Source organism: Motacilla alba, chromosome 12, assembly GCF_015832195.1.
Source record: "Motacilla alba alba isolate MOTALB_02 chromosome 12, Motacilla_alba_V1.0_pri, whole genome shotgun sequence".
Taxonomy (NCBI): Eukaryota; Metazoa; Chordata; class Aves; order Passeriformes; family Motacillidae; genus Motacilla; species Motacilla alba.
Genome location: NC_052027.1, coordinates 14,306,483 through 14,328,557, shown reverse-complemented (window position 1 = coordinate 14,328,557; position 22,075 = coordinate 14,306,483). Strand labels below are relative to the sequence as shown.

Sequence of the window (22,075 nt, the reverse complement as noted above, 5' to 3'; positions counted from 1 at the left end):
TGGAAGTAGGCATTGCTCCAGCACTGTTTTGGGAAGCAACCGTGCCTGCATTGGGGTAGAGGGAAAAGATTATTTTCTAGGTGTGTTTTTGAGCAGTGGGCAGAGCCCACGCACTGTGCCCTTGGCAGAGCATGGCAGGCTGGCAGTGTGCCCACTCCCAATCCCTCCCGGGGTCAGTGGCGTGTCGCAGGGCAGCGTGGCGCCGTGCTGCTGCTGTCCAGACTGTGTGTCACCCGCAAGGCTGGCAGGCATCAGGGCTGGGGGGCCTCAGCCGGTAGCCAGGGTCCCCTCAGACCCTCCCCACAGCCCTACCCTTGGCCAGGGACTGCTCCACAGATACCCACATCACCCCTGCACCCACTTGCCCCAGCTGGGGGGGGCACAGCTGGTCACGTAGGTTTGCTACAGAGGGCTGTGCACGCCAGCTGCTTGTACCCTCCCCAAACCCTGCTGCCCTACACCTGCAGCCCTCCAGGACCCCCTTCTTCCCTGGGCAGGCATCTCTGCCCACAGCACCCATGGCAGAGGGCACCATCCACCCACTGCTTCCATCCTGACCCCACAGCCTTGCATCGCCCGGTATCCCCTGGGGTGCTAGAGCCCCCGCCAGCCCCAAGCCCACTCCCCAGTGTACCTTCTGCAGCCTCCCTGGGCATGGCTCCCTGTGCCCGGGCAGCCTGAGCGGGCAGTGAGGTGGTGCAGGGCCCCCAGGAACTGGGCACTGGGTTCCCGCTGCGCCAACTGCGCCGCTTAAAATAGGACAGTGAGAAACACGGTTGGGGGGCGATAAAAATAGCTGTGGGGAGGGGGGCCTGGTGGCGTGGTCAGGGCTGCTGGCAGCACAGTGCCAGCGGCAAAGGGACAGCAGGTTGTGGCAGTGCCCCGTGCCCCCTTTCCCAGGGTAAAGCGGCTGCCAGCTCACGGGATGAGGGCAGAGCCCATGCAGGAAAACTGATGCACTGCTGGACCCATCCAGAGCTAAACTGGGGGCTGTGCTGCCTCTCAGCAGCAATGGCAATTGTGCCCAGCCTGGGGACACCACAGAGTCCCCCAGCTTTGCCCACAAAGACCATGCCAGCTGTGCCAGAAGAATTTATTTAGATTAATGAGACCATAGGAAGTGCCAGCAGCAGCACAGCTGGGTAGGGGACCGTGGCGGTCCCTGGCCTTTGTCACCAGCCCCACGTGCCCTGTGGCAGGCAGGTGTCAGAGGATGTGAGGTCCTTGTGCCCATAGAGGCTGTGAGTGTGGGTGGGCACCTGGCAGGAGGTGGCAGGGCTGAGCCATACCCGCTGGGCACAGCGTTCACCTGCCCAGCCACGGTAGCAGTGGCAGCGGAAAGCAGCCCAAGGGCTGGCACCGAGGTGCAGGAGGCTGCCCAGGTCGTGGGGCTGCTGGCGCACACAGCGCCCATGCCCATGGCACCGCCCATAGCTGCATTCTCGGGCTGCTGCCGTCACGTTGGCCACATAAGGACCCAGGGTGGACACGAGGTAGTGGCGCAGGGCGGCACAGCTTTCCTGAGGAGGAAGCACGAGTGAGAACCCGCCCCGGCAACAGAGACCTAGCCAGCCCTCCCTGGTGGGCACGGGCGATGTGGCCACCCCGTACACCCCACACCACCTCCTGCTGCCCACTGCCTCTGGTGCTGCGGGGGCCATACTCACAGCCGAGCGGGAGTACGACAGGTCTCCCCAGAGCACGAGTCCAGCCGCTCCCAGCGCCACGCTCTCCCCGATGGTGTGCACCAGGTCAGCCTGCCGGAACACAGACGTGACCCGTCTGGGGGACACAGCCTGTGTCCCTGTGCCAACCAGAACCCTGCGCCACACCCGCGGCCAGCTCCGGCCCCACGGCGCTTACCAGCTGCAGGAACCGGGAGGAGCGGCGGAAGGAGAGGCGGGAGTAGGCGATCACGGGCAGGAGGCCGTGGGCCCCGAAGGCGGCCACACGCAGGGCCTCGCGCAGCCGGTGGTGCACGTAGCGGCGGCGCAGGGCGGGCGGCAGCGCCAGCGGCAGGTAGATGCTGGGGTACAGGGCAGAAGAGGCGGCCCAGAGCCAGCCCAGATGGTTGTTACGCTGCACCTCAGCCGGCTGGCACTGCCCGGTGTAGTTTGCCTCCTTGGCCCAGTTGCTGTTGAGGCAGTCGGGAAAGCGGTAGAAACCCCAGAGCCCGCCAGGGCGCAGGGCTCGGCCCACCAGCAGCGTCTCCTCCATTAGAGCCTGTGCCGCCTGCTCGAACTCCAGCTGGGCCAGTCGGAGCTGCTGCCGTGCCGGCAGGATGCCGTACTGCTCCCGCACCCACTGCTCCGAGGCTGTCCGGTACATCTTTTTGGCTCCCCAGTTTTGGGCCCACAGGGGCCTCCACTCCTCCCAGTCCACCACGGCCAAGCCATGGAAAGCAGGTCGCAGGAGGAGGCGGATGTCCTCCACCACCCTGTTGATGTGGGCATCGAGGGAGACACGCTGGGGGAGGCCCCCGTTATGGGGGACACCATGCTGTGACAGGTAGGGGTACAGCCCAAACTTGTTCTTGTAGAAGATGGTGATGTTCTGGCCGGCAAAGTGGCCACCCCGGTTCTCCACGATGCCGTAGTCGCTGAGGGGCAGCCCTATGCCAAAGCGGTGCTGGCAGCGCCCGGTGGGGACGTTCCACACCACGGCAAAGGGCTGCCCACCTGCCAGCGGCTCGGGCGCCGGGCTCTCCTCACTGGCTGTGCCCAGTGCCAGGCAGGCCCACAGTGCCAGCACCAGCACCATCCCGCCTCACCAGCTGCTTGCGGGGCCGGCACCCTGCGAGGAAAAGAGCCGTGGGGGTGAGGCTGTGGGATGCAGTGGGCATTCCAGCAATGCAGGCACTGCCCCCCAGCACATGGTGGACTAGGATGGGCCACAGGGGCTGGGCTGTCCTGCAGGCATGTGCTGCCTACCCCAAAACCTGGCAGGACTGGGTACACTTGGGGGGTTTGAGACCCCTCCTGCCTCAGCACTGCCAGTGTTACCTCTGCCTGCTGCCCTCTCTCTGGTACTGAGATCCTGCTTGCACCACCACAGCCATGGCACAGCAAGCCACTGACCCTGGTGCCTCAATTTCCCTGCTGGCTCCCAGTCCTGCCGGCAGTGGAGGCACCAAGACTCCCTGGTCCCCATTTCAGCACAGTGCTGAGCCAGGCTGGGTGACCTGCTGAAGGACCGAGTCCCCCCAAGAGGCATGGTGGGGACAAAGGGGCAGCTCTGTCCCTCACAGCCCAGGCAGGGCCAGAGGGGTCTGGTGCCCCTGCCCGGTACTGGCCAGCTGCCCAGAATGAAGGGATTAGGCGGGAATGGGCCCAGGGCCGCGTGACACAGCAAGGACAGTGCTAATCCCTCGCTGCGAGGCAGGACGCTCTCTCTGACCTTCCCGCTCCCGTGCCCCTGGCCCTCACTGACGCCGGCTGCCTTAGGGGGTTTGGCCACCTGCCCCCCTCGCTGTGCAGTGCAGGGGACTCGATTCTGCAGCCCCATCACCATGCCCTACTCCCACAGTGCCCCCCCAGCCACCTGTGCCTCAGTTTCCCCAGACTGCTCAGTGAGGACAGCTGTGGCCACGGTGGAGGCCACCACTTTCCATCAGCCCCAGCTGCCCCACAGCAAATCCTGAGTGGAGAACACAACTGGTGGGACTGGGCAGTGCTCCTGGGGACTAGTGCCAGCCCCACAGCCTGGGGTGGGGCTGGCTCCCCACCATGCCGGTGGTCCCAGAGCCCCAGCCAGGCGAGCTGGGGGCCAGGCGGGAGCAGAGGCAGCGTGCCCAGATAGGGCAGGGTACAGGACCTCTGCCCATTCCCTGCCAGCACCCCCCTGCCCCCAGCAATGGGGCCGGGGTGAACCACGGAGGCTGGGGGAGCTGGTGCCAGCCCTGAAGAACGGCAGGCAGGCAGGCAGTGCTGCGGCGGGCAGCTCCCACCCGCACTGCTTTTAATCACCGGCTCGGGGCCCCAGCCCCTCAGATGTCCTTCTTCATCCAGAAGATGGGGAGCCCTTTGGCATCGCGGTGCGGGGATTCCAGGAGGCTCTGCTCGCTGCTCTCAGCCAGGACACCCCTCGCCCAGATCACGGTCGGCGGGGGAGGTGGTGGGGGGACAGTGAGGGGCGGCGGGGGGGCAGCGGGTACCCACGGCCTGGTGGTGGTGGCAGCGGCAGCCCCAGAAGGGGCGGAGAAGAGCCGCAGCACCTCAGAGGATATAGCCGGGCTGAGAAAAGCCACGCTCTGCACCGGCTCACCCAGGACAAAGCCCAGGTGGGCATAGAAATGCTGCTTGTCGTGGGTGGTGAGGTGCAGGCAGCGAAAGCCCCGGGCCCGGGCCCACTGCTCAGTGGCCTCCATCAGCCGCCGCCCATAGCCCTGGCCCCGCAGCGCCCGGGCCACCACCACGCTCTCCACGAAGAGGTCATGGGGACGGCTGGCCACGCGGGAGAGTCGGACGTGGCCCACGAGCTCATGGGGCCCCTCCCGGGCGGCGGGGGTCTGGCTGGGGCCCCGGCTCTGCAGCAGCAGCAGGCAGGTGGGAAAGGCGTCCGAGGAGCGCTGGAGCGTGTGCAGCCGCGACGCCCGGCTCTTGCCCCACTCCTCGCCCAGCAGCTTGGCACAGGCTTCCAGCAGCTCCGGCCTCTGGTGCAAGGGGACCAAGATGAGCTCCTCTGACACAGAACCCATTCTTCTCACTGACGGGAAACCAAGCGGGTCACAGCTTAGAGGCAGTAAGGCACAGGCCAGGTGTGTGTTCCCCCCAGCCCGCCACTGGCCCCAGTACACGCGTGGTTCCCCAGTGGCACGGCCAGATGAGTTCATGGAGGTTTAGCGGGTCCAAGGTCAAACAAGAGACTCATGGCAGGGAAGTGGCACATGGTGACAGCTCCAAGAAATCATGCCGTGAGACCTACAGAAAGGTCTAGCACTGCCAAATCGGCTGAGGGGCAGGAGGCACAGTGCTTTCTCCCAAACCCCTGCCACTAGCTCCTGCCACCCTGGCACCCATCAGACCAGCTAGCTCATCACACATGTCCTCAGAGTCAGGGTTCTGAGGAGCCCAAATAGCCTCTGAGGGATCAGAAATCCCCTATCCTACACCATGCTGTGGGGACCCTTCTCTCAGCCTGGCAGTTCCCCTTACAAAGGAGAAGCCACAGGCAGAAAGCATGAGGAACCACCACGCCAGTTGATTAACTAGGATTGAGCAAACTGCCCCACTTCCCCCCTGGGGGTTGAGGAGGGCCTGAGCCAGCCCTCCTACACCCTAGGTGCCCCCAGGAGGCATGGTGGGGTCACCCCCCCTGGCTCCAAGACTACTGATTCACAGCCCAGCCTGCACTGTCCCTTCAGAGCAGACCCCACCAGCACTCCTGAGGAGGTGATGGTTTCCTTCCATCTGCCCAGCAAAGCCACGCCAGGACTCCAACAGCATCTGCCTGCCGCCCACCCTGTCTGCACTCACCCTGCCTTCCCCCACCCACCCTGTCTGCACTCACCCTGCCCACAGTCACCCTGCTCAGTCCCTCTGCTCACACCCACCCTGCTCAGCCCCGTACCCTGCTCACGCTCACCCTGCTCACACTCACCCTGCCCGCTGCTGCTGGCTCCTGTGCCCCGGGTGCCAGCGCAGCAGGAAGCAGCCCAGGCTCATGACCAACCACAGCGCCTGGTTCTGCTTCTCCGGTGTGAATGACACGTCCGTCCAGGGCCCCACACGGCACCCCCACTTCCCACGCTGCACCCCCACACGGGGCACTCAGCCTGCCTGCACCCCGATTGCTCCACACCACACAGCACTCACACACAGACACTGGAACGGCATCGCCCAGCCGACTGCTGCTCCCACCTCATGGCTGCACCTCCTGAACACAGATCCCCACCCCACCACTGACCCTCAGCGACCACCACTGACCCAACACTCACCTCATTACTGACCTGTCCTTTGACCTGCCACTGACCCCATCTCTGACCCCACCGCTCACCCATCACTGACCCCATCACTGCCCCCATCACTGCCCCCATCACCAACCCCACAGCTCTCCCATCACTGACCCCATCACTGACCCAGCACTGACCCCATCACCAACCCCACCGCTCACCCATCACTGACCCACCACTGACCCCAGCATTCACCCAGTATTGACCCATCACTGACCCACCACTGACCCCAGCATTGACCTAGCATTGACCCCATCTCTGACCCCATCACCGACCCAACACTGGCCCATCACGGACCCCCCCACCAACCCGTCATTGACCCTATCAGTGACCCCGTCATTGACCCTATCATTGACCTTATCAGTGACCCCAGCACTGAGCCACCACTGACCCATCACTGGGCCACCACCGAGCCCCTGTCCGTGCCCTCTCCCGTCTCTATCCCCTGCCCCAGCCCGGTCCCGCCCGTACCGTTCTTCGGCCCCGCCGCCGCCGCCGCCGTCACTTCCCCGGCGCCGCCCCGCCCTCTGGCGCCCTCTGGCGGCCGGAGGACGCGCGGCCCCGCCGCGGGAGCCCCGCTGCCCGCCCGGCCGCGGCCGCTCCCATTCCCGCCGGGACACACCCGCCCCGCGCCGCGCCAGCACGGTAGCACGCCCTACCCTGGCCTGCCCTGCCCTCCGCAGAGCCAGGGACACCAAGCCCCACTGGGCTGACGTGCGGTGCTGCAGCTCCGCTCCCTTCTGGAGCTGCCCGAGGCTGTTTTGGGGATGTCCATCTTCACGCCCTCCCTCCTCCCCGAGGAGTGACGCACTGGGCAGGAGCTCTCCATCCGGCTCCTTCAAGTCGTGATGGGGCTTACAGAGGGCACCACCAAGAAGATGATGAAGCAGGAGGTGCAGGACAGCTCCTTCACTTGCACGACGAAGACACAGATGGGATTCCCAACCTGGCCAGCCTTTTGGGCACTGCAGTTTGGACCCTTCAGATGTGTCCCCGTGAGCTGTAGCTTGCTCAGTTCCTAGGCAGAGCTCCCCTCCGTGACCACAGCTGCCTCTGCTCCTGCTGCCCGCATGGATGGGGAGTAGGTTCCTTGTCCACCCAGCTCCTTCCACACTGCCCCTAGCATGGGTTCCTGCAGCCTCAGAGCCTGAGCAGCAGCTCCACAGCAGCCTGGGGCCACCAAGACCAAAACTTCGCAGCCTCGACAGGCTTTCAGCCAGAGCGGGTGGCTGCTCTTGTCATGCTCTGGATGCTGAGGGCAGCATCACTCCCCACTGGTGCATCCACGTGCACAGGCTGGGACAGGCTCTCCCTAGGCCTGGTGCCTTGCAGAGACCAGTGCAGGGCATGCCCACTGTCCTTCCCTGACTCCTGTGCCAAAGAGAAAAGAGATTGTTTGCACATAATAAAATTTCTGCACAAAAGCGGGTTTTAGCTCTTTAGAGCATCACCCGTCCCAGACAGACAGACACTACCCTGGCATGGCCAAGGACGGGTCCCTGGAACTCCACAAAGGGCATGGGAAGGGAGCAGAGGCCATGCCCGGCAGTGGAGGCTGGTGAGGGTCCCTGAGGGCAGACCGGGTTGATCGTGGTTTCGCAAGTACCAACCCCCTGCCCGTGTCACCACGGGGGCTGCCAGCTGCAGGACTGGGCGCGAAGGGCCACGGGGGCCAGAGGAGGCAGGGCCGGGGGCCCTGGGGCTCTGACAGCCGCTCGGGGGCTGCGGGTCCCCGGCACGAGTGGCCGGTCCCGGCCGAGGGAGCCCCGGCACCGGCACCGGAGCGGCGGGGGCGTGGCCAAACCACGGGGCGGGGCTACGAGCGCGTGACGTCACACACGAGTGACGGGGCCGGGGCAGGGCACGCTTCCGGGCCCGGGAGGCGGTGCCGGGGGCCAATAGGAGGCGGGATCCTGCCGGCCACAGCCAATAGGCGCGGCCGGGGGCGTGGCCCGAGCCCGGCGGCGCCCACGTGCGGCGGCAGCATGGCGGCGGCGGCGGGCGGCAGGCGCGCCAAGGCCAAGGCCCCGCGCGGGGCGGCGGCGCGGCGGCGGCCGCGGCCGGCGGTAAGGACCGGGCCGGAGGGAGACAGGGAGGCGGGCGAGGAAGGGCTGCCTCGCCGGGGTCGCCGCCCGTGGGGCTTTTGCTGCGCCCGTCCCCATTCCCGTCCCGTTCCGTCGATCGCCCCATTTTGTTCCGCAGGCACCGGGCGCCGATGGGAGACTGCGGGTGACGGCCGGTCGGCCCGCCGACGAGGAAGTGTCCAGCGACTCTGAGACAGAGAGGTAAGGGCTGCGCCTGGGGAGTGCCGCTGCCGTAGCGGGGCGCCGATACCGGGGATGCCTGTACCGGAGGGATCCCGGAGCGGGGGATGCCTGTACCGGAGGGATCCCGGAGCGGGGGATGCCTGTACCGGAGGGGGTGTCGGACGAGGGCTGCCTGTACCGGAGGCTGTGCCGGTGCCTGTGGGGTGCCGGTAGCGATGCTGACGCACGCGTGTCCCTGCAGCCCGTTGTTGGGGCGGCGGCGGCGAGAGGCAGCGGAGGAGGAGGTGGAGGAGACGCCGCAGGAGAAGAAGCTGCGCTTGGCCAAGCAGTACCTGGAGGAGCTCCGCCAGCTCGGTGAGTCCCGCCCGCCGCCGGTGCCCCGCGGGGCGGCCCCGGGCGCTGAGCCCGGCCCTCACGCTCTGTCCCGCCGCAGAGGAGGAGCGGGCAGAGGACGAGGAGGAACTCGAGCCGGCGGATCTCATCGGCGACCGCCTGAAGGAGGACGTGGTGAGCGGGGAGGCGGGCGCGGCCTCTCGGTCCCCTCGGCGGCAGCGGGCTCTGTCCCCTTGCCGCGGGACCGGGACTGGGGCCACCTCTGCTGAACCTCCCCCTTCTTCCCCAGCTGGAGCAGAGAGGCCGGCTGCAGCGCCTGGTCGCCAAAGATGTAAGTGCCAGCTTAGGGGACGCTGGGGCACGCCACAGCCTTTTGGAGGAGTCAGGGTGCAGTGCTGGGCTACTCCCGTGCCTGGGGAAAGTCCTGGGCAGCCCAGCTCACATCCTGCTCTTCCTGCAGGTACAGCCCCCAGATCCAGCCAGGATCCGTGTGCTGCGGGGACACCAGCTGCCTGTTACCTGCCTCGTCATCTCTCCTGATGACAGATTCATTTTTTCTGCTTCCAAGGACGGCTCCCTCATCAAATGCAAGTGTTCACCTGGGGCTGTGGCTGACCGTTCCCAAGCCCAGCCCCCGCAGGGACCCAGGTGCCCTCTGAGGTGGCTTGGCCCTTGGCTATTCTTGGATTGTGCAAAATTCCAGGCCCTGTGGAAGGCTCATTGACACTTTTGGGAGTGGTGGGAGGCTCCCAGAGGGTGACTGTGATGACTTTCCTGCAGGGGAGGTGGACAGTGGGAAGAGGCTGGGCGTGGTGCCCGGGGGGAAGAAGGGCACGGAGGAGCGGCACATGGGGCACGCATCCCAAGTCCTTTGCATGGCCATTTCCTCGGACGGCAAGTACCTGGTATGGGCACAGGGGTGGAGAGATGGCCATGGGGGTTCTCCTGGGGGTACAGTCTCGTGCCCAGATGGGCCTTGATGGGTTAAGGCAGCCCCTAGCCCCTGCTGGGTCAAGAATGGGTCCCTGGGACAGCCAAAGCCCATGGAGTGGGAGTGGAGGCGGGGGTGGGCTGTGGGTTTCCAGGGTGCAGGTCTCAGGTGTCCCCTGCTGTCTGCCAGGCTACGGGCGACAGGAACAAGCTGATCATGATCTGGGATGCAGCCACCTGCAAGCGCCTGCACATCTTCACGGGGCACCGCGATGCCGTCTCGGTGAGCTGCGGGCAGTGGGCACAGTGCCTGTGGGGCCAGGCAGCTGCGTCCTGCTTGGCATCCCTCACTGCTGTGCTGTGTCTGTCTGTCTGTCCCCAGGGCCTGTCCTTCCGGAAGGGCACACACCAGCTCTACAGCGCTTCCCACGACCGCTGCGTCAAGGTCTGGGATGTGGCTGAGAATGCATACGTGGAGACCCTGTAAGGCCTGGGGAAATCCCACTGACCCTTCCGAGGGGTGCCCAGCAGCCCTGAGGAGGTGAGGAGGCAGAGGGCCCTGCTTGCTGCAGCTCTTTGTCATCTTCCTCTGCAGGTTTGGACACCAGGACGTCATCACAGGGCTGGACAGCCTGAGCCGGGAGTGCTGTGTGACAGCGGGGGGACGGGATGGCACCGTGCGGCTCTGGAAGATCCCTGAGGAATCACAGCTCGTGTTTTCTGGGCACCAGTAGGTCTGGGGTGGGAGAGGGGGCTGCGGGCAGGTGTGTCCAGCCGGGGCAGTGCTGTGTGGGTGCCAGGAGCACCCTGGGGATGCTGATGCCCTGCAGGATCCCAAAGCACACCTGTAACTGCCGGCATTCGCCTCTTCTTTTCATAGGGGCTCCATCGACTGTATCCAGCTCATCAACGAGGAGCACATGGTGTCTGGTGCAGATGATGGGTGAGCACGGGGCCAGGATGATGCCTGGGGTGGGCAGGGTGCCCCCTCAGCCCCCTCATCCCTCAGGTTCCCCACAGGTCTGTAGCCCTGTGGGGGCTGACGAAGAAGAAGCCTCTGGCGCTGGCTCGGCAGGCGCACGGTGAGCAGGACGCCCAGGGCCTGCAGCAGCCCTGCTGGATCTCAGCCGTGGCTGCCCTGCGCAACAGCGACCTCGTGGCCACAGGTGTGTGGGGTGGCAGCCTGTGGGGGAGATGCATCCTGCTCCCATCCCTGGGCTGGGGTGCATGACAGGCTCTTCTCTGCGCCCCAGGGTCCCACAGCGGCAGCGTGAAGCTCTGGAAGTGTGGTGAAGGATTTCGGAAGCTGGAGCACCTCTTGGACATCCCCTTGGTATGGATGGATGGGCAGGTTGTGAATTCTGGAGTTGGGCTGGAGGGTCTCTCAGCAGGGGCTGCCCTTCTTGGGCAGCAGGAGAAGCCTGTGGGAGCCCCTCACCCTGCCCTGTCCCCTCCAGGTGGGTTTTGTCAACAGCCTCAAGTTCTCAGCAGCTGGTGACTTCCTGGTGGCTGGCGTCGGGCAGGAACACCGGTACTGTCCCCCCTCCCTGGTGCTGCCTGCAGGTGCAGCTTCCCCCTCCTCTGGGTCTTGTTGGAGGGTGACCCCCCCCGTCTCTCTCACCCACAGGCTGGGACGGTGGTGGAGAATCAAAGAAGCCAAAAACAGTATCTGCATCATCCCCCTGAAGCAGAAGACCACAGCCTCTAGCCCTGAATCCCCTGGCAGCTCCTAGCCCTCTGTCCCTGGAGCCACTGGAGCAGGTCATTCTGTCATTCTGTCCCTGGAGCTGTGCCCCCCGTCCTTGGTGCAGCCACCACCATGCTCGGCAGGATGTGAGTGGGGGTTGTCACACGGCCCCCGATTCCGCTGGCCCCCATGTCTTGATGTGGCTCTGCCCTCTGCGAGGGTCTGTTCCCTTCTCTCAGGTTCGGCTGTACCTGAGCTCTGGAACAATCCGTTTTGTAAAAAAAAACCAACACCAAAACCACTTTATTTACATAAATTACAAAAAAAAAAAAAAATCACACTTTTGTTCACAGAAAAAGTCTACTCTTAAAAACTTGGTTGGGCTCAAATACCTGGGTCCTGTTGCTTGCCCTGAGCCTCCAACGCCCCCTCGGGCTCTGGAGGGGCTGGGGTCAGCAGGAAGTCGTCCACCCCCACTCCTGCCCTGTCTCCCAGTAAGGGATGAGAGGCTTAGGCCCAGCCCAGCCACGCTCGGTGGCTCTCCTGAGGCCAAAACCAGGAGGAAGACATGGAAATGCAAAGCACTGGGGAAGGGGTGATGTGGTTAAAGGCTTGGCACGGGGGGTAATGGGAAAGGCATGGAACTGGGAAGCTGGAGTGGCTTTGGGTGAGGACAGTGTGTGGCACCACAGCGAGGGAATGGGAGGTGCGGCGTGGGTTGGTGCAAGCCAAAAGCAGGGGGTGGAACGTGGCTTGAGGGGGAGCGGAGATGTGCCTGGGGGCTGGGGCAAGGGGCAGGGGCTGTGCTCCAGGGCTCAGTGCAAGGGACAGGGACAGGGTATTTATGCCACAGCTCAGTGCGAGGTCCGTGCGATGTGCACTACGGCTCAGTGCAGGGTGGGGGGACATTCACCATGGCTCAGTGCAGGGGGTGTGGGGGCACATGGCTCAGTGCAGGTGACGCAGAGGGACGTGCCATGGCTCAGTGCGAGGGCTGGGACGCGCGCCGTGGCTCATCTCAGGGAGGGGGATCTTCACCATGTGGAGGACGGGTACATGTAACGTGGCTCGGTGCAAGGGAAGGGTGACACGTACCGTGACCCGACACGTGGGATGGTGTAGCTCGTGCTGGGGCAGGGACTGAGCCTCCCGGCTGCACCTGGCCCCTCAGCGGGCCGTGCTGCGGGCGCCGCTCTCCCAGGGGAAGCAGTGGGGGTGCTATGTGACAGCACCACAGCCTGGCCCCCCGTCCTTCACAAGGATGACGTTGTGGAATCCACCACCTCACGGCCATTGCACACCGTGGGCACGTATGGCGAGGCTGAGCCTGGACAGGAAGGCAGCAGTCAGGGCTGGGTTGGGGTCTGGCAGCAGCACCGCCCATATCCCATAGCAGTGCTGCCCGGGGAGTTGGGGTGGAGGGTGCCCAGGATGGCCACGTCCCCCCGGGTGCCCAGGGTGGTCATTTTTCCTGGAGCTCAAGAGGAGAGTGTCTCGGGTCGTGACAGGCACCTGGGGGCTGCTGAATCCCCTGTGTTGGGGTGGAGAGTGTCCCCTCAGAGCAATGAGGGCCCCCCAGGAGCAGCACCCCTCTGGCAGCTGTGCTGTGCTGGGAGATGAGGCATTGGGACAGAGGACAGGGAAGAGCCACTGGGGACACATCTGCCATTCCCTCCCATTTCCCGCTTTGCCCTACCCCACACCCCACTTTTCCTCAGGAACCCATGCTGGGGTGCCCACACACACCCCCCACAAGGAAAGGGGTGCTGTCCCCCAGCCCTTGCCCAGCCCCAGCGTGCTCACCGTGGGACTGGCTGGAGCTGGCTGCTGCCACGCTGAACCGAGCGGTGCCCACACGGTGACTGGCCACGTTCTTCTGCGGCTGGAAGAGGATGATGTGCAGCTTGGGGGTGAAGAGGCAGCCGAGGACCACGGTGCCGCTGAGGCTCACCGAGATGCACATGGTGGTGGTCTGGACCTGGAGACAAGGGTGGGCATCAGGTGCTCCACCCGTCAGCCCTCTGCCCCAAGCAGGGCAGGATGAAGCCCATGCTGTGGCGCTGGCCAGCCCCGCAGGGCGCAGGCTGCACCCTGCAGGCACATTCCACCCCACACCACATCCCTCTGTCAGGGTGGGCCTGCAGGAGACCCATGGGCAGAGAATGGACACTGCCCAGGTGGGGATAAGTTTCCCCTGCAAAGCAGGTACACCCTGGGCAGCATCCCCAGCCCTGCCACCATGCTGCTTTGTGGCACTGCCCAAGACCAGAGCCTGCACTCCTCCACCCCGGTGCCTATTCTCTCTGGGGGTGCAGGTCCCCTCTGGAAGCCCCTGACTGCCCCCACCGACTCAAGACCCATCAAGAATGTGTTTGGTTGTCCGTGCCAGGATGCAGCCCATGCTATCCAGTTCCTGGCCCTGCTCAGCAGCCCAGGGACCAGGCTCGCCCTGGGGCTGGCATTCATGCCCTGGAGTGTGGTGTCTGGATGAGCCACGGCTGTCTCATGCTGTTGTGTCACCAGGCTGAAGGATGACTATCATTCCTCCATGATAGTCATGGCTATGGGGGATCTCTGGAGGTCTCAGGACCATTTCCCATCCTCATCCTAGCAAAGGAGGGAGGGGAGCAGATCCTCTCTCCAGGACTCATTGCCCCATCAGCCACAGCCCTTCAGGACCCTCAACATGGTCCTGAATTACCCAGTGCAAAGGTGACCATCACCAGGTGTGTGGATGCAGACCCTTCCCCAGGACCATGAATCTCTGAATCATGGACCCTGCATGGCCCAGCTCTCCAGGACCACTTAGATCAAGCCCTGTCAGAGCCCCTCAGAGCTCCAGCTCTTACACGGTAGTCGCTGGAGGTCACGTAGAAGATGGGCAGGAAGGCCAGCCAGATGATGCAGGTCGTGTACATGGTGAACCCAATGAACTTGGCCTCGTTGAAGTTTTCGGGACATTTCCGTGTCTTGAAGGCGTAGACCGTGCAGAGGACAATCAAGAGGACATTATAGGTGAGGGAAATGAGCATGTTGGAGTCACGGTTGTTGCACTTGAGGGTGACGATGTACCTCTTGTCAGGCTCAGTCTCCTTGCCTGTGCCAGGGGTCTCCACCAGCAGCCAGATGATGACGATGATCAGCTGGCAGGAGATGAGGGCCATGCAGATGACCACCTGTGACGTTGGGCTTATGAAGCGGGGGCGCTGGACGCCCTCCTTCACCCCACTGAAGATCCTGGCGATGCGATTCGTCTTGGTCAAGAGGGCCGAGTAGCAGACGGCGAAGGACGTGCCCAGCCCCAGGCGCCGCAGCGTGCACACCCCGGTGGAGGGCTTTGCGATGAAGATGAAGGTCATGCTGTAGCACATGAGGACCCCGGTCAGCAGAATGTAGCACAGCTCTCGTCCAGAGGCCTTCACGATGGGAGTGTCGTTGTTTTTCACGAAGACTCCGATAACGAAGAGGGTGGAGATAAAGCCCAGGCAGGAGATAGTGACGGGACCAATGGCCCAGACGTCTTTCCAGCGGATGTACTCTTGGGGCAGCTCATAGCAGCCATTCAGGGTCTCGTTGGGCCAGTAACCAAGACCGCAGTCCATGCAGGTGAACTCATCCAGCAGGTACTCGTAGGGCTGGCAGGGGATGCAGATCCAGCAGCAAATGTCTCCGGGCTGCATGCTCTTGATCTCATTCTTCTTGCAGGGGTCGCTGCACTGGGACACGGGAATGGAGGTCTCAGCCCAGGGGATGAGGCTGGTGTCGAGCATGAGCCCCTCTGCCCAGTAGCCCACCTTCTGGTACCGGTACCGCCCGTCCTCGTAGTGGTAGTTGAAGATGTTGTAGCGCCCGATGCCATCGCCGTAGCGGTCAAATCGAACTACGCTCTCGGTGTCTGCTGGCCTGAATGGAGCTGCAGGGAGGAGAAGGGCAGACAGTCACTGCCTCAGGGCAGGAGAACACTCACTCCAGGCCTCGAGGCAGGGCTCATCCAAAGGGTCACATCCCACCATGGCCACAGGCAAATGCCCAAACTGTTTCCTGCCTTCACTCCCATTCTTGTTCCCTATGCACATTTTAGGAGCAGGAAAGCAAAGGTGGAGAACTGCCCACCTGCCTGAGAGCCTGTGAGCCCCAGCCAGCTCTGCAGGGGCAGAGGGTGGTTGTGCAGCCTCCATGGCTCTCAGTGACTCCAAGAGCCAAGACATCCTCAGCCCAAGTCACAGAGGACATGCTTGTAATTCACCCCAAACTGCATGGGTCCCTGATCAAGGGTATCCCTCCAGTTTAATCCCTGAAATGTGAATAAATCATGATGGTTGCAAGGACTTCTGTTCTCGAGGGTCCCTGGGGCTGGATGGGCCTGGTCCCACCCAGCTGTAGCAGAATGGAGTTGGTGGCCAGCTTCTCCACATGTTTCTACTTGGGACAGAAAGCGTGGATTGCTTCCCAAGGATGATGGTGGGCTGGCTGTTGGCATTGCAGGACAACCACAGCCCTGGACATGGACAGGCTGGAGGAACTGGAGGGTTTTGGGTCAAATTTGGGCCTCCTTGTTTCCTATCCTCCACCCATCCCTTTCCAGTTTGGCAGCCAAACCCCACCTCCATTTTGGACTCACCGTCAAAATTAACATTGAGTATGAAGTCCTTGTAAAACCTCTTGCCATTGACAGGCTTCATGGCATCACAGAGCTTGGTGGAGTTGGGGCACAATGTCCGGTGCATGTTGTGGAGAGAGTGAGCCATGGCATAGACTGCATTGACCACAAACGTGATCTTGGACTCTGGCTCAAACTTGCCTGTCTTGAGGGAGTACCGGCTACAGTCCTGCGTGTGGAAGCTGCACCTGAACTTCTGCTCCCAGAACTCCCGAAACCAGGGATTTCGGCTGTTATTGTAGGGGTGGAGGTTACGGAAGTAGGAAGCAAACTCCTTAATGGGGTAGGCTGCCAGTTCGATGGTGATGGCCCCCTCTGCCACTGCTTCACTCCCAGCCACCACGCTCTCCAGGGCTCCCCACCCATCGCTGGCCACCCACATGAAGGACACATTGGCTCTCTGGGCAGCTGCCAGCAGCTCCCGGGCGTCTTCACTTCGGGTGAATAGCACGACCACTCTGGCATTGGGCTTCTGCAGCAGAGCCCGGACCACTCCATCGTAGGTCTTCTTGTTCATGGAGCGCCCCACCTTCTCGGAGGTGGCGATGCAGATGTTGCGCATGCGGGCTTCCTGCTCGAAGGCCTCGATCCCCGTCTCCCCGTAGTCGCCCTCTGAGGCCACAGTGGAGACATAGGTCCAGTTGAAGAAGCGGAGGATCTCTGCCATGGCTTTGGCTTGGTAGAAATCTGGAGGGACAGTGCGGGCGAAGTAGTCATAGCGGGACTTGTCACTGAGCTTGGCACTGGTGGAGGCATAGCTGATCTGTGGGATCTGGAAGAGCCGCAGCAGGTTGGCCACCTGCGTGCAGAAGGAGAGGTGAGTGAGTGCCTGAAGGGGTGGCCAGCAAGGGACATTCCTATGGGGGGACCCCTGCCCTGTACCCATTGCTGCATGATGGTCTCAAGCACAACCATTGGGCTGAGGAGCAACACATCCCAACCCAGAGCATCCTGATCTGTGGAGGGACTGGAGAAGAATGGATGGCACAGAGTGTCTGAGCCCTTAGACATGCTCATTTATCTTTCTTTTTTTTTTTTTTTTTTTTTTTTTGTGTTTCAAGCACTCCAAAATTTGGGTCTGGGGAGGGGAAAGTCTGCCATAGGTGACCTGTGGGAGATTCTCAATGGCAAGGAGAAAGCCAGGATTCCTGGCAGCCCCACAGCACAGGTGGAAAGGATTCTAGGGTCTGGGAGCTGGGGCAGAATTCCCCCACCAGGCTGGGGGAAGCTGCAGAACTGGGTCAGGGGACCAGCGCCTGCGCATCCCACATCAGGAGCTCAGTGGGACTGGCACCTTCCAGCCACTCAGCAGAATCCCTCGTTAGCTTCAAAGGGGAAAAAAGCCCCACTAATGAGGCTGTTAAAACCCAGGCTCTGGGGGCAGCAAGGGGCCTTGGGTGTGCCAGCGGGGCTGCCAAGCCTGCCCACATCTCACTGCTCCCCAGGCAGGAGACGTGGCTTAATTAACGTGGACAAATGATCTTGACGACAAATTCCTCTAATGGCAAGAATGTCCCCAAGCACAGCGATGCTGCTGCCTGTCCTCAGCGTGCATGGGAGCGGCCAGCCTGCCATGTCCCTCCAGTGCCCCTTGAGCTCCCCAGCCAGCCCACATTCTGCCCCTGCCTGCCCGGGGTTGGGACATGGGGACATCCTGGGTTCCCAGCAAGGGAAGGGACAAGTGCTCAGGTGGGCTGGGATGCTGCCTCCATCATGCAGTCCCAGTTCTTGCACCCCATAGCTGGGGGATGCAGGGACCCCAGGGACCAGGACACACAGTCTGGCACACGCTGGGGACTCATTAAATCTCAGCAAGCATGTGGCCCACCGGCCACCCCTGTGACTCAGCTGGTCCTGCTGAGTCCTGCATCCTCAGGGGATGCTCTTCTCCCTGCTGAAACCAACCTCCAGGTCCACAGGGCTGCGGTTTTGGGGACTGAGATGCACCCCACCCAGGGCCACAGCCAGGTCTGAAGCTTGAGGTGCCTGTTCATGTGGGATCACTGGGGACACAGGGGCACTTGTCCTCTGAGCTCACCCTTAGCCAGGCAGCCCTATGGCTGAGCCCCTCAGAGGTGCATGTCCCTTGCAGCACCTCATGGGCTGCCCTTTGAGGGGAGAGGGGGACAGTGCCCCCTCACACTGCTCTGCCCTGCCTGGCACAGTCCAGAGATGAGCTGGGCTGAGGAGCTGCTCTTGCTGCCTTGAACCCAGAGAGGAATAAACACCTGTGCCCATGTGAGGCTTGGCTGCTGTGGCTAATGGAGTGTTGGGGGATTCATGCAGCCCCCCAGGGGACTCCGGGCACATCCCCCACAATCACAGAGAGATGGCTCGTTCAGGTGCCTGCCTAGCATTCCCTCCCCACTGGAGGAAGGGGCAGAGCATCACCGTGAGGGACGAGTGAGCCTCCCTGTGCCACACTGGCAGTGGCATCACTGCGCTGCTGCCAGGGTTTTATCCCCCTCCCCCACTTCAAACACCCAGCCCCATCTGAGCCCCTCTTGCCTGGGAGGTACCTGGATGGAAACGTCACTGTAGGAGCCCCCGATGACGCCGGTGATGGCAGTGGGAACGTCATCGTGGACGGCGTAGGAGCCATCGGGACAGATGTGCTCGGAACCATCCACCCTGGTGAGGGAGGCACGGACGAAGTCAAGGGACTGCTCTAGGGCATAGGTGTCCTTGGAACAGGTGTCAAGGATATGAGCACCCAGCTTCACCCCTGGCAGGATGCTCCCGTCCTTGTTGATCTCGTCCAGGGCGAAGAGCATGGCCTCCAGGCGCTGGATGCCCCGGTGCTCGTTTATCTTGCCGCAGTCTTCACTCCCCACTCCTTTCTCATGGACGGGGAAGAGGCCCCCAATCACCAGGTCCCCATCCATGCTGATCTCCTTCTTGCCAGCCATGCCGTGCCCAGCAGCCAGACAGGTGGCCAGCTGCATCAGCCCCAGCCAGGCGGCCAAGGGGACCGCCATGGGGTGTGCTGGTGCTGGCTGGGGGACCCACACCACCCCGTGTCACCCGCTGCCACCCGTCAAGGTGAGGGCAGGCAGTCCCCAGGCATTGGGTAGTGGGGGGTGGCACGGCGTGGTGTCGGTGGGAGAGAGGTCGTGTCACCCCAGCAGAGACCTCGGCACCTGGAAAAGCAAAGGGAAAAGCCGCTGGGTCTGTGGGATGCAAGGCATGACAGGGACAGTCGATGCTGCACGGGAGAGCCAGGCCATGAACCTGCCTGTGCCCCCCACCCGGGATACCCTTAGGGAGAAATCCCCTGCAGAAAGGCAAGATGAACAGATGCAATAGCTCCCACCGTGACCCAGAGCCCCCAGGACACACACAAGTGACACAGATCCCCGGGCACATGGAGGAGGACAGGGACCAGCCTCCCCACAGCACTCCCAGGGACACACTGGCGTAGGGGTGGGCACAGAGCTGGCCCCTCTGGCAGCATCGGGCAGAACAGCCTGCAGGGGTACAGTTTGACAGCCCTAAAGTATCATGGAGGGGGAAAGAGCCAGGGCTGTCACCTGGCACGGGGAGGCCAGGCTGGGCACATAGAGCCAAGGCCAGCTCCAAGCCGAGCCCCCGACCCACGCAGCAGCATCAGGGGTGCTGACAGATCCCAGCCTCCAGCCGAGAGCACTGCCAAAAGCAGCCAGCCATGAGCCCACCGTGCCCACAGCACCCAGTGCCCACAGTATTTTAATCTGCGTCCCATAGCCACGGTGCTGCTGCTGCCCCCAGGGCTGTCCGTGGCACCGGGCTGCAGCAGGGACTCGCCACTGGCTTCACCCTCACGCAGCAACGCGCAGGTTCTGGCAGTCGCGGTGCTTCAGAGTCTGTTCTCTCACCACCGCCCCTTCCTTCCCTGTATACTAAATCCAGAGATTTCAGTAAAAGTAAGAGCCAGGTTTGCTGACTCCCTCTGCAGAAAGCACGGAGGCGCGGGGGAATCAAAGGCTTTTGCAGCAGGCAGGCCTTGTTTTGGCAGAAGATGCAGTCCCCTCCGAGATTGGTTGTCTTTTCCCAAATCACGGGAGAGATTTGTTTCCCATTTGAAGCTGACTGCTGAAATCCCACGGGGCTGGCATTTCAGGTACCATGGGAGAAGGAGACCCCCTGGCAGTCCAGAAGCCTCAGGCTGCTGTGGAAGAGGAAGCTGCTGATGCTGTGACTGGACCACGGCCTCTCCCACAGCCCAGCAGTGCTTGTGGGGGCACAGAGGGTGGCAGGGGGATGCCACAGAGTGCTGGCCCCCCTGCAGTTCCCTGCAGCCCATACTGAGCCTGCTCTCCCTGAGCAGGAGGAGGGGACCCCTTGATGTCCCCATGCTGCTCCCAGACAGGTGATGGCTGTGCTGGAGGAGCCCTCCAGAGCTGGCAGTGATGTCCGGGGGGCTGCGGGCAGCAGTATGGCACAGAGCCTAATGGGGTGGGGTGGGGTGACACATGCAGACCTCTTCCTCTTCCTCCATGCCCCTAAGTGCCTGTTCTCAGGTGCTGTCTGCTGCTGCTGAGTCCCCATCTGTCTCAGGGCATCTCCTACCTGACCCCTCAGTGTGAAGGACTTTGGAGATGAGAGAACGAAGGGTTCCTGCCTTATTTCAGGAATAAATGCTTCTAAGGGATCCGGGGTTTCCTCAAGCAAGGAAGAGGCCACAGGCACATGGATTATTGATGGAGCTCATCAGGGGCAGGCTGAGCCTGGCACAGGGGTCCGGTGGCACTGGGAACCCGGGTCCCTGTGGTCCAGATCGTTTGGGGCAGGTGACAAGACCCACCAGATGAAAGGCACCTTCAGGCCAAGCTCCTCTGAAGGGCAAACCACCACCCAGCCGGCAGCGAGCCACGACGGACAGTGAGCAGGGCTCCCGCCATTCCCGCAGCTGCTCAGCTCGATTGGTCTAGTGCCGGGGGTTTGATAGCCCGCGGGAACCTCTGGAGAACGTCCGAGGAATTGAAGCACGGGTAGGGCAGAGCCAAGTCCAGCCCGACAGGCGCGGTCCGGCGGGAAGCTCCTGCCAGCCGCGGGCAGCCTCTCCTAGCAGAGCCAGGGGGGTGGGTGGGAAGGGGCCGGGACTCCTCCGTGCTCGGAGCGCTTCCCAGCCCGTGCCAGGAGCCCTGACCCCCCGACAGCGGCAGCGCAGGGGCTGCGCGACACCTGGGGCGTGTGCGAGAGCGGCAGGGCTGCGGGGGCGCAGGGACGGTGTCGCCTCCCGCGGAGGTCCCAGAGGTCCCACCGCCACCGAGCTGTGCCAGGAGCCCCTAGCTCTGCCCCACACAAGGGCTGCCAGCCCCGATACCCCGCGGGGCCGAGGCGCCTCCCGGGGCGCTCCCCCGGCCGCCCCACATCCCGTCCCGAGCGCGCCCCAGATCCGGCTGCCCCGGCACACTCACAGCCCCTCAAAGCCCCGGCTCCCCCCGCCCCGGACAGGCGGATGGGAGAGCCTGGGGAGCGGCACGGACCGGGTGTGTCCCCGCCGGGCCGGGCGGTGACCCCGCGTCCCTGCCCCGCTGCCGGCGGGCAGCCCCGGCCGGGGGCTGCGGCGGCGGGTCCGGCTGAGTGCCACTGCGGGGCTCGGGGCTGCCGGATCGCCGGGGGAACGAGAACTCCCCAAGCTGCTCTCCCGGAGCCTCGCGTCTTGCGCCGGGCAAGGGTGAGCGGCGGGAGCAGCCCCGGTGCCGCCCGACCGTCCGCATCCCCGGCCCCTCCTGTGCCCGTGCCCGTGCCCTTGCTCTGCTCTCGTCCCGCAGCTCCGGGAGCCCCGGCACCGGGCATCGCTCTCCGAGCCCCGCCGTGGCGCGACCCCGACGGCAGCGGCATCGCCGGTCTCCGCGCCGCTCCACCGCCGGCACCGGGGCTCTGGAGACGGCGATGCGCCGCCGGGGCACGGCGCGAACCGAGATCACGGCGATGGGAGAGCCGGGTGGGAGCGCAGCCCTTACCTGGGCCCGGCGGACTGTGCCGGGAGCCGGTGCCAGTGCCGGTGCCGCGGCGGTGTCGGAGCTGCGGCTGCCACCGCCTCCCGCCGCCGCCTCTGACACTCCGCCAGCCCCAGCAGAGCGGAGCCGCTCCGCCCCCCGCCCGGCCCGGCCCCGGCCCCCGCCCCGGTCTGGCCCGGCCCGGTGGGCAGCGGCACCCCCGGGGCCGCCCCGACTGCCCCCAGCTCGCTCCGGCACCGGCTGAGCCGGGCAGGGCACTGCCGGGGCTGGGGCAAAGCCGGGGGCAGATGGCCGGGTCCAGGC

At 63.8% G+C, this 22,075-nt stretch overlaps 4 protein-coding genes across 10 annotated transcripts; 1 reads left to right on the top strand and 3 right to left on the bottom strand.

Moving 5' to 3' along the window:
* Positions 1–25: 25 nt before the first annotated feature.
* On the bottom strand, positions 26–8,473 carry LOC119706095 (hyaluronidase-3-like). 6 transcript variants are annotated; one of them, XM_038149290.1, is made up of 4 exons: positions 8,364–8,473; positions 1,864–2,793; positions 1,668–1,757; positions 26–1,520 (listed from the first exon to the last, which is right to left on the bottom strand). In XM_038149290.1, the coding sequence occupies exons 2-4, from the start codon at positions 2,758–2,760 to the stop codon at positions 1,173–1,175; spliced, it is 1,335 nt and encodes a 444-aa protein (XP_038005218.1). In that variant the 5' UTR covers positions 2,761–2,793; positions 8,364–8,473; the 3' UTR covers positions 26–1,172. The 6 variants fall into 6 exon arrangements, with proteins under 6 accessions (XP_038005218.1, XP_038005219.1, XP_038005220.1 ...); XM_038149291.1 differs by lacking the exon at positions 8,364–8,473 and adding an exon at positions 6,610–6,685; XM_038149292.1 differs by lacking the exon at positions 8,364–8,473 and adding an exon at positions 6,422–6,433.
* On the bottom strand, positions 3,064–6,408 carry NAA80 (N-alpha-acetyltransferase 80, NatH catalytic subunit). The gene is made up of 2 exons (XM_038149293.1): positions 6,342–6,408; positions 3,064–4,704 (listed from the first exon to the last, which is right to left on the bottom strand). Exons 1-2 carry the CDS (start codon positions 6,343–6,345, stop codon positions 3,986–3,988), a joined length of 723 nt encoding a protein of 240 aa, XP_038005221.1. The 5' UTR covers positions 6,346–6,408; the 3' UTR covers positions 3,064–3,985.
* RRP9 (ribosomal RNA processing 9, U3 small nucleolar RNA binding protein) lies at positions 7,432–11,505 on the top strand. Its single transcript, XM_038149418.1, has 16 exons — positions 7,432–7,508; positions 7,554–8,016; positions 8,153–8,235; positions 8,459–8,571; positions 8,651–8,724; positions 8,840–8,881; positions 9,011–9,137; positions 9,331–9,455; positions 9,671–9,763; positions 9,863–9,963; positions 10,076–10,210; positions 10,361–10,423; positions 10,501–10,646; positions 10,734–10,813; positions 10,938–11,011; positions 11,108–11,505. Exons 1-16 carry the CDS (start codon positions 7,432–7,434, stop codon positions 11,211–11,213), a joined length of 1,902 nt encoding a protein of 633 aa, XP_038005346.1. The 3' UTR covers positions 11,214–11,505.
* On the bottom strand, positions 11,439–21,908 carry GRM2 (glutamate metabotropic receptor 2). 2 transcript variants are annotated; one of them, XM_038149284.1, is made up of 6 exons: positions 21,776–21,908; positions 18,347–18,967; positions 15,789–16,626; positions 14,017–15,080; positions 12,971–13,145; positions 12,421–12,494 (listed from the first exon to the last, which is right to left on the bottom strand). In XM_038149284.1, exons 2-6 carry the CDS (start codon positions 18,803–18,805, stop codon positions 12,421–12,423), a joined length of 2,610 nt encoding a protein of 869 aa, XP_038005212.1. In that variant the 5' UTR covers positions 18,806–18,967; positions 21,776–21,908. The 2 variants fall into 2 exon arrangements, with proteins under 2 accessions (XP_038005211.1, XP_038005212.1); XM_038149283.1 differs by lacking the exon at positions 21,776–21,908 and having other exon boundaries at positions 11,439–12,494; positions 18,347–18,805.
* Positions 21,909–22,075: the final 167 nt, after the last annotated feature.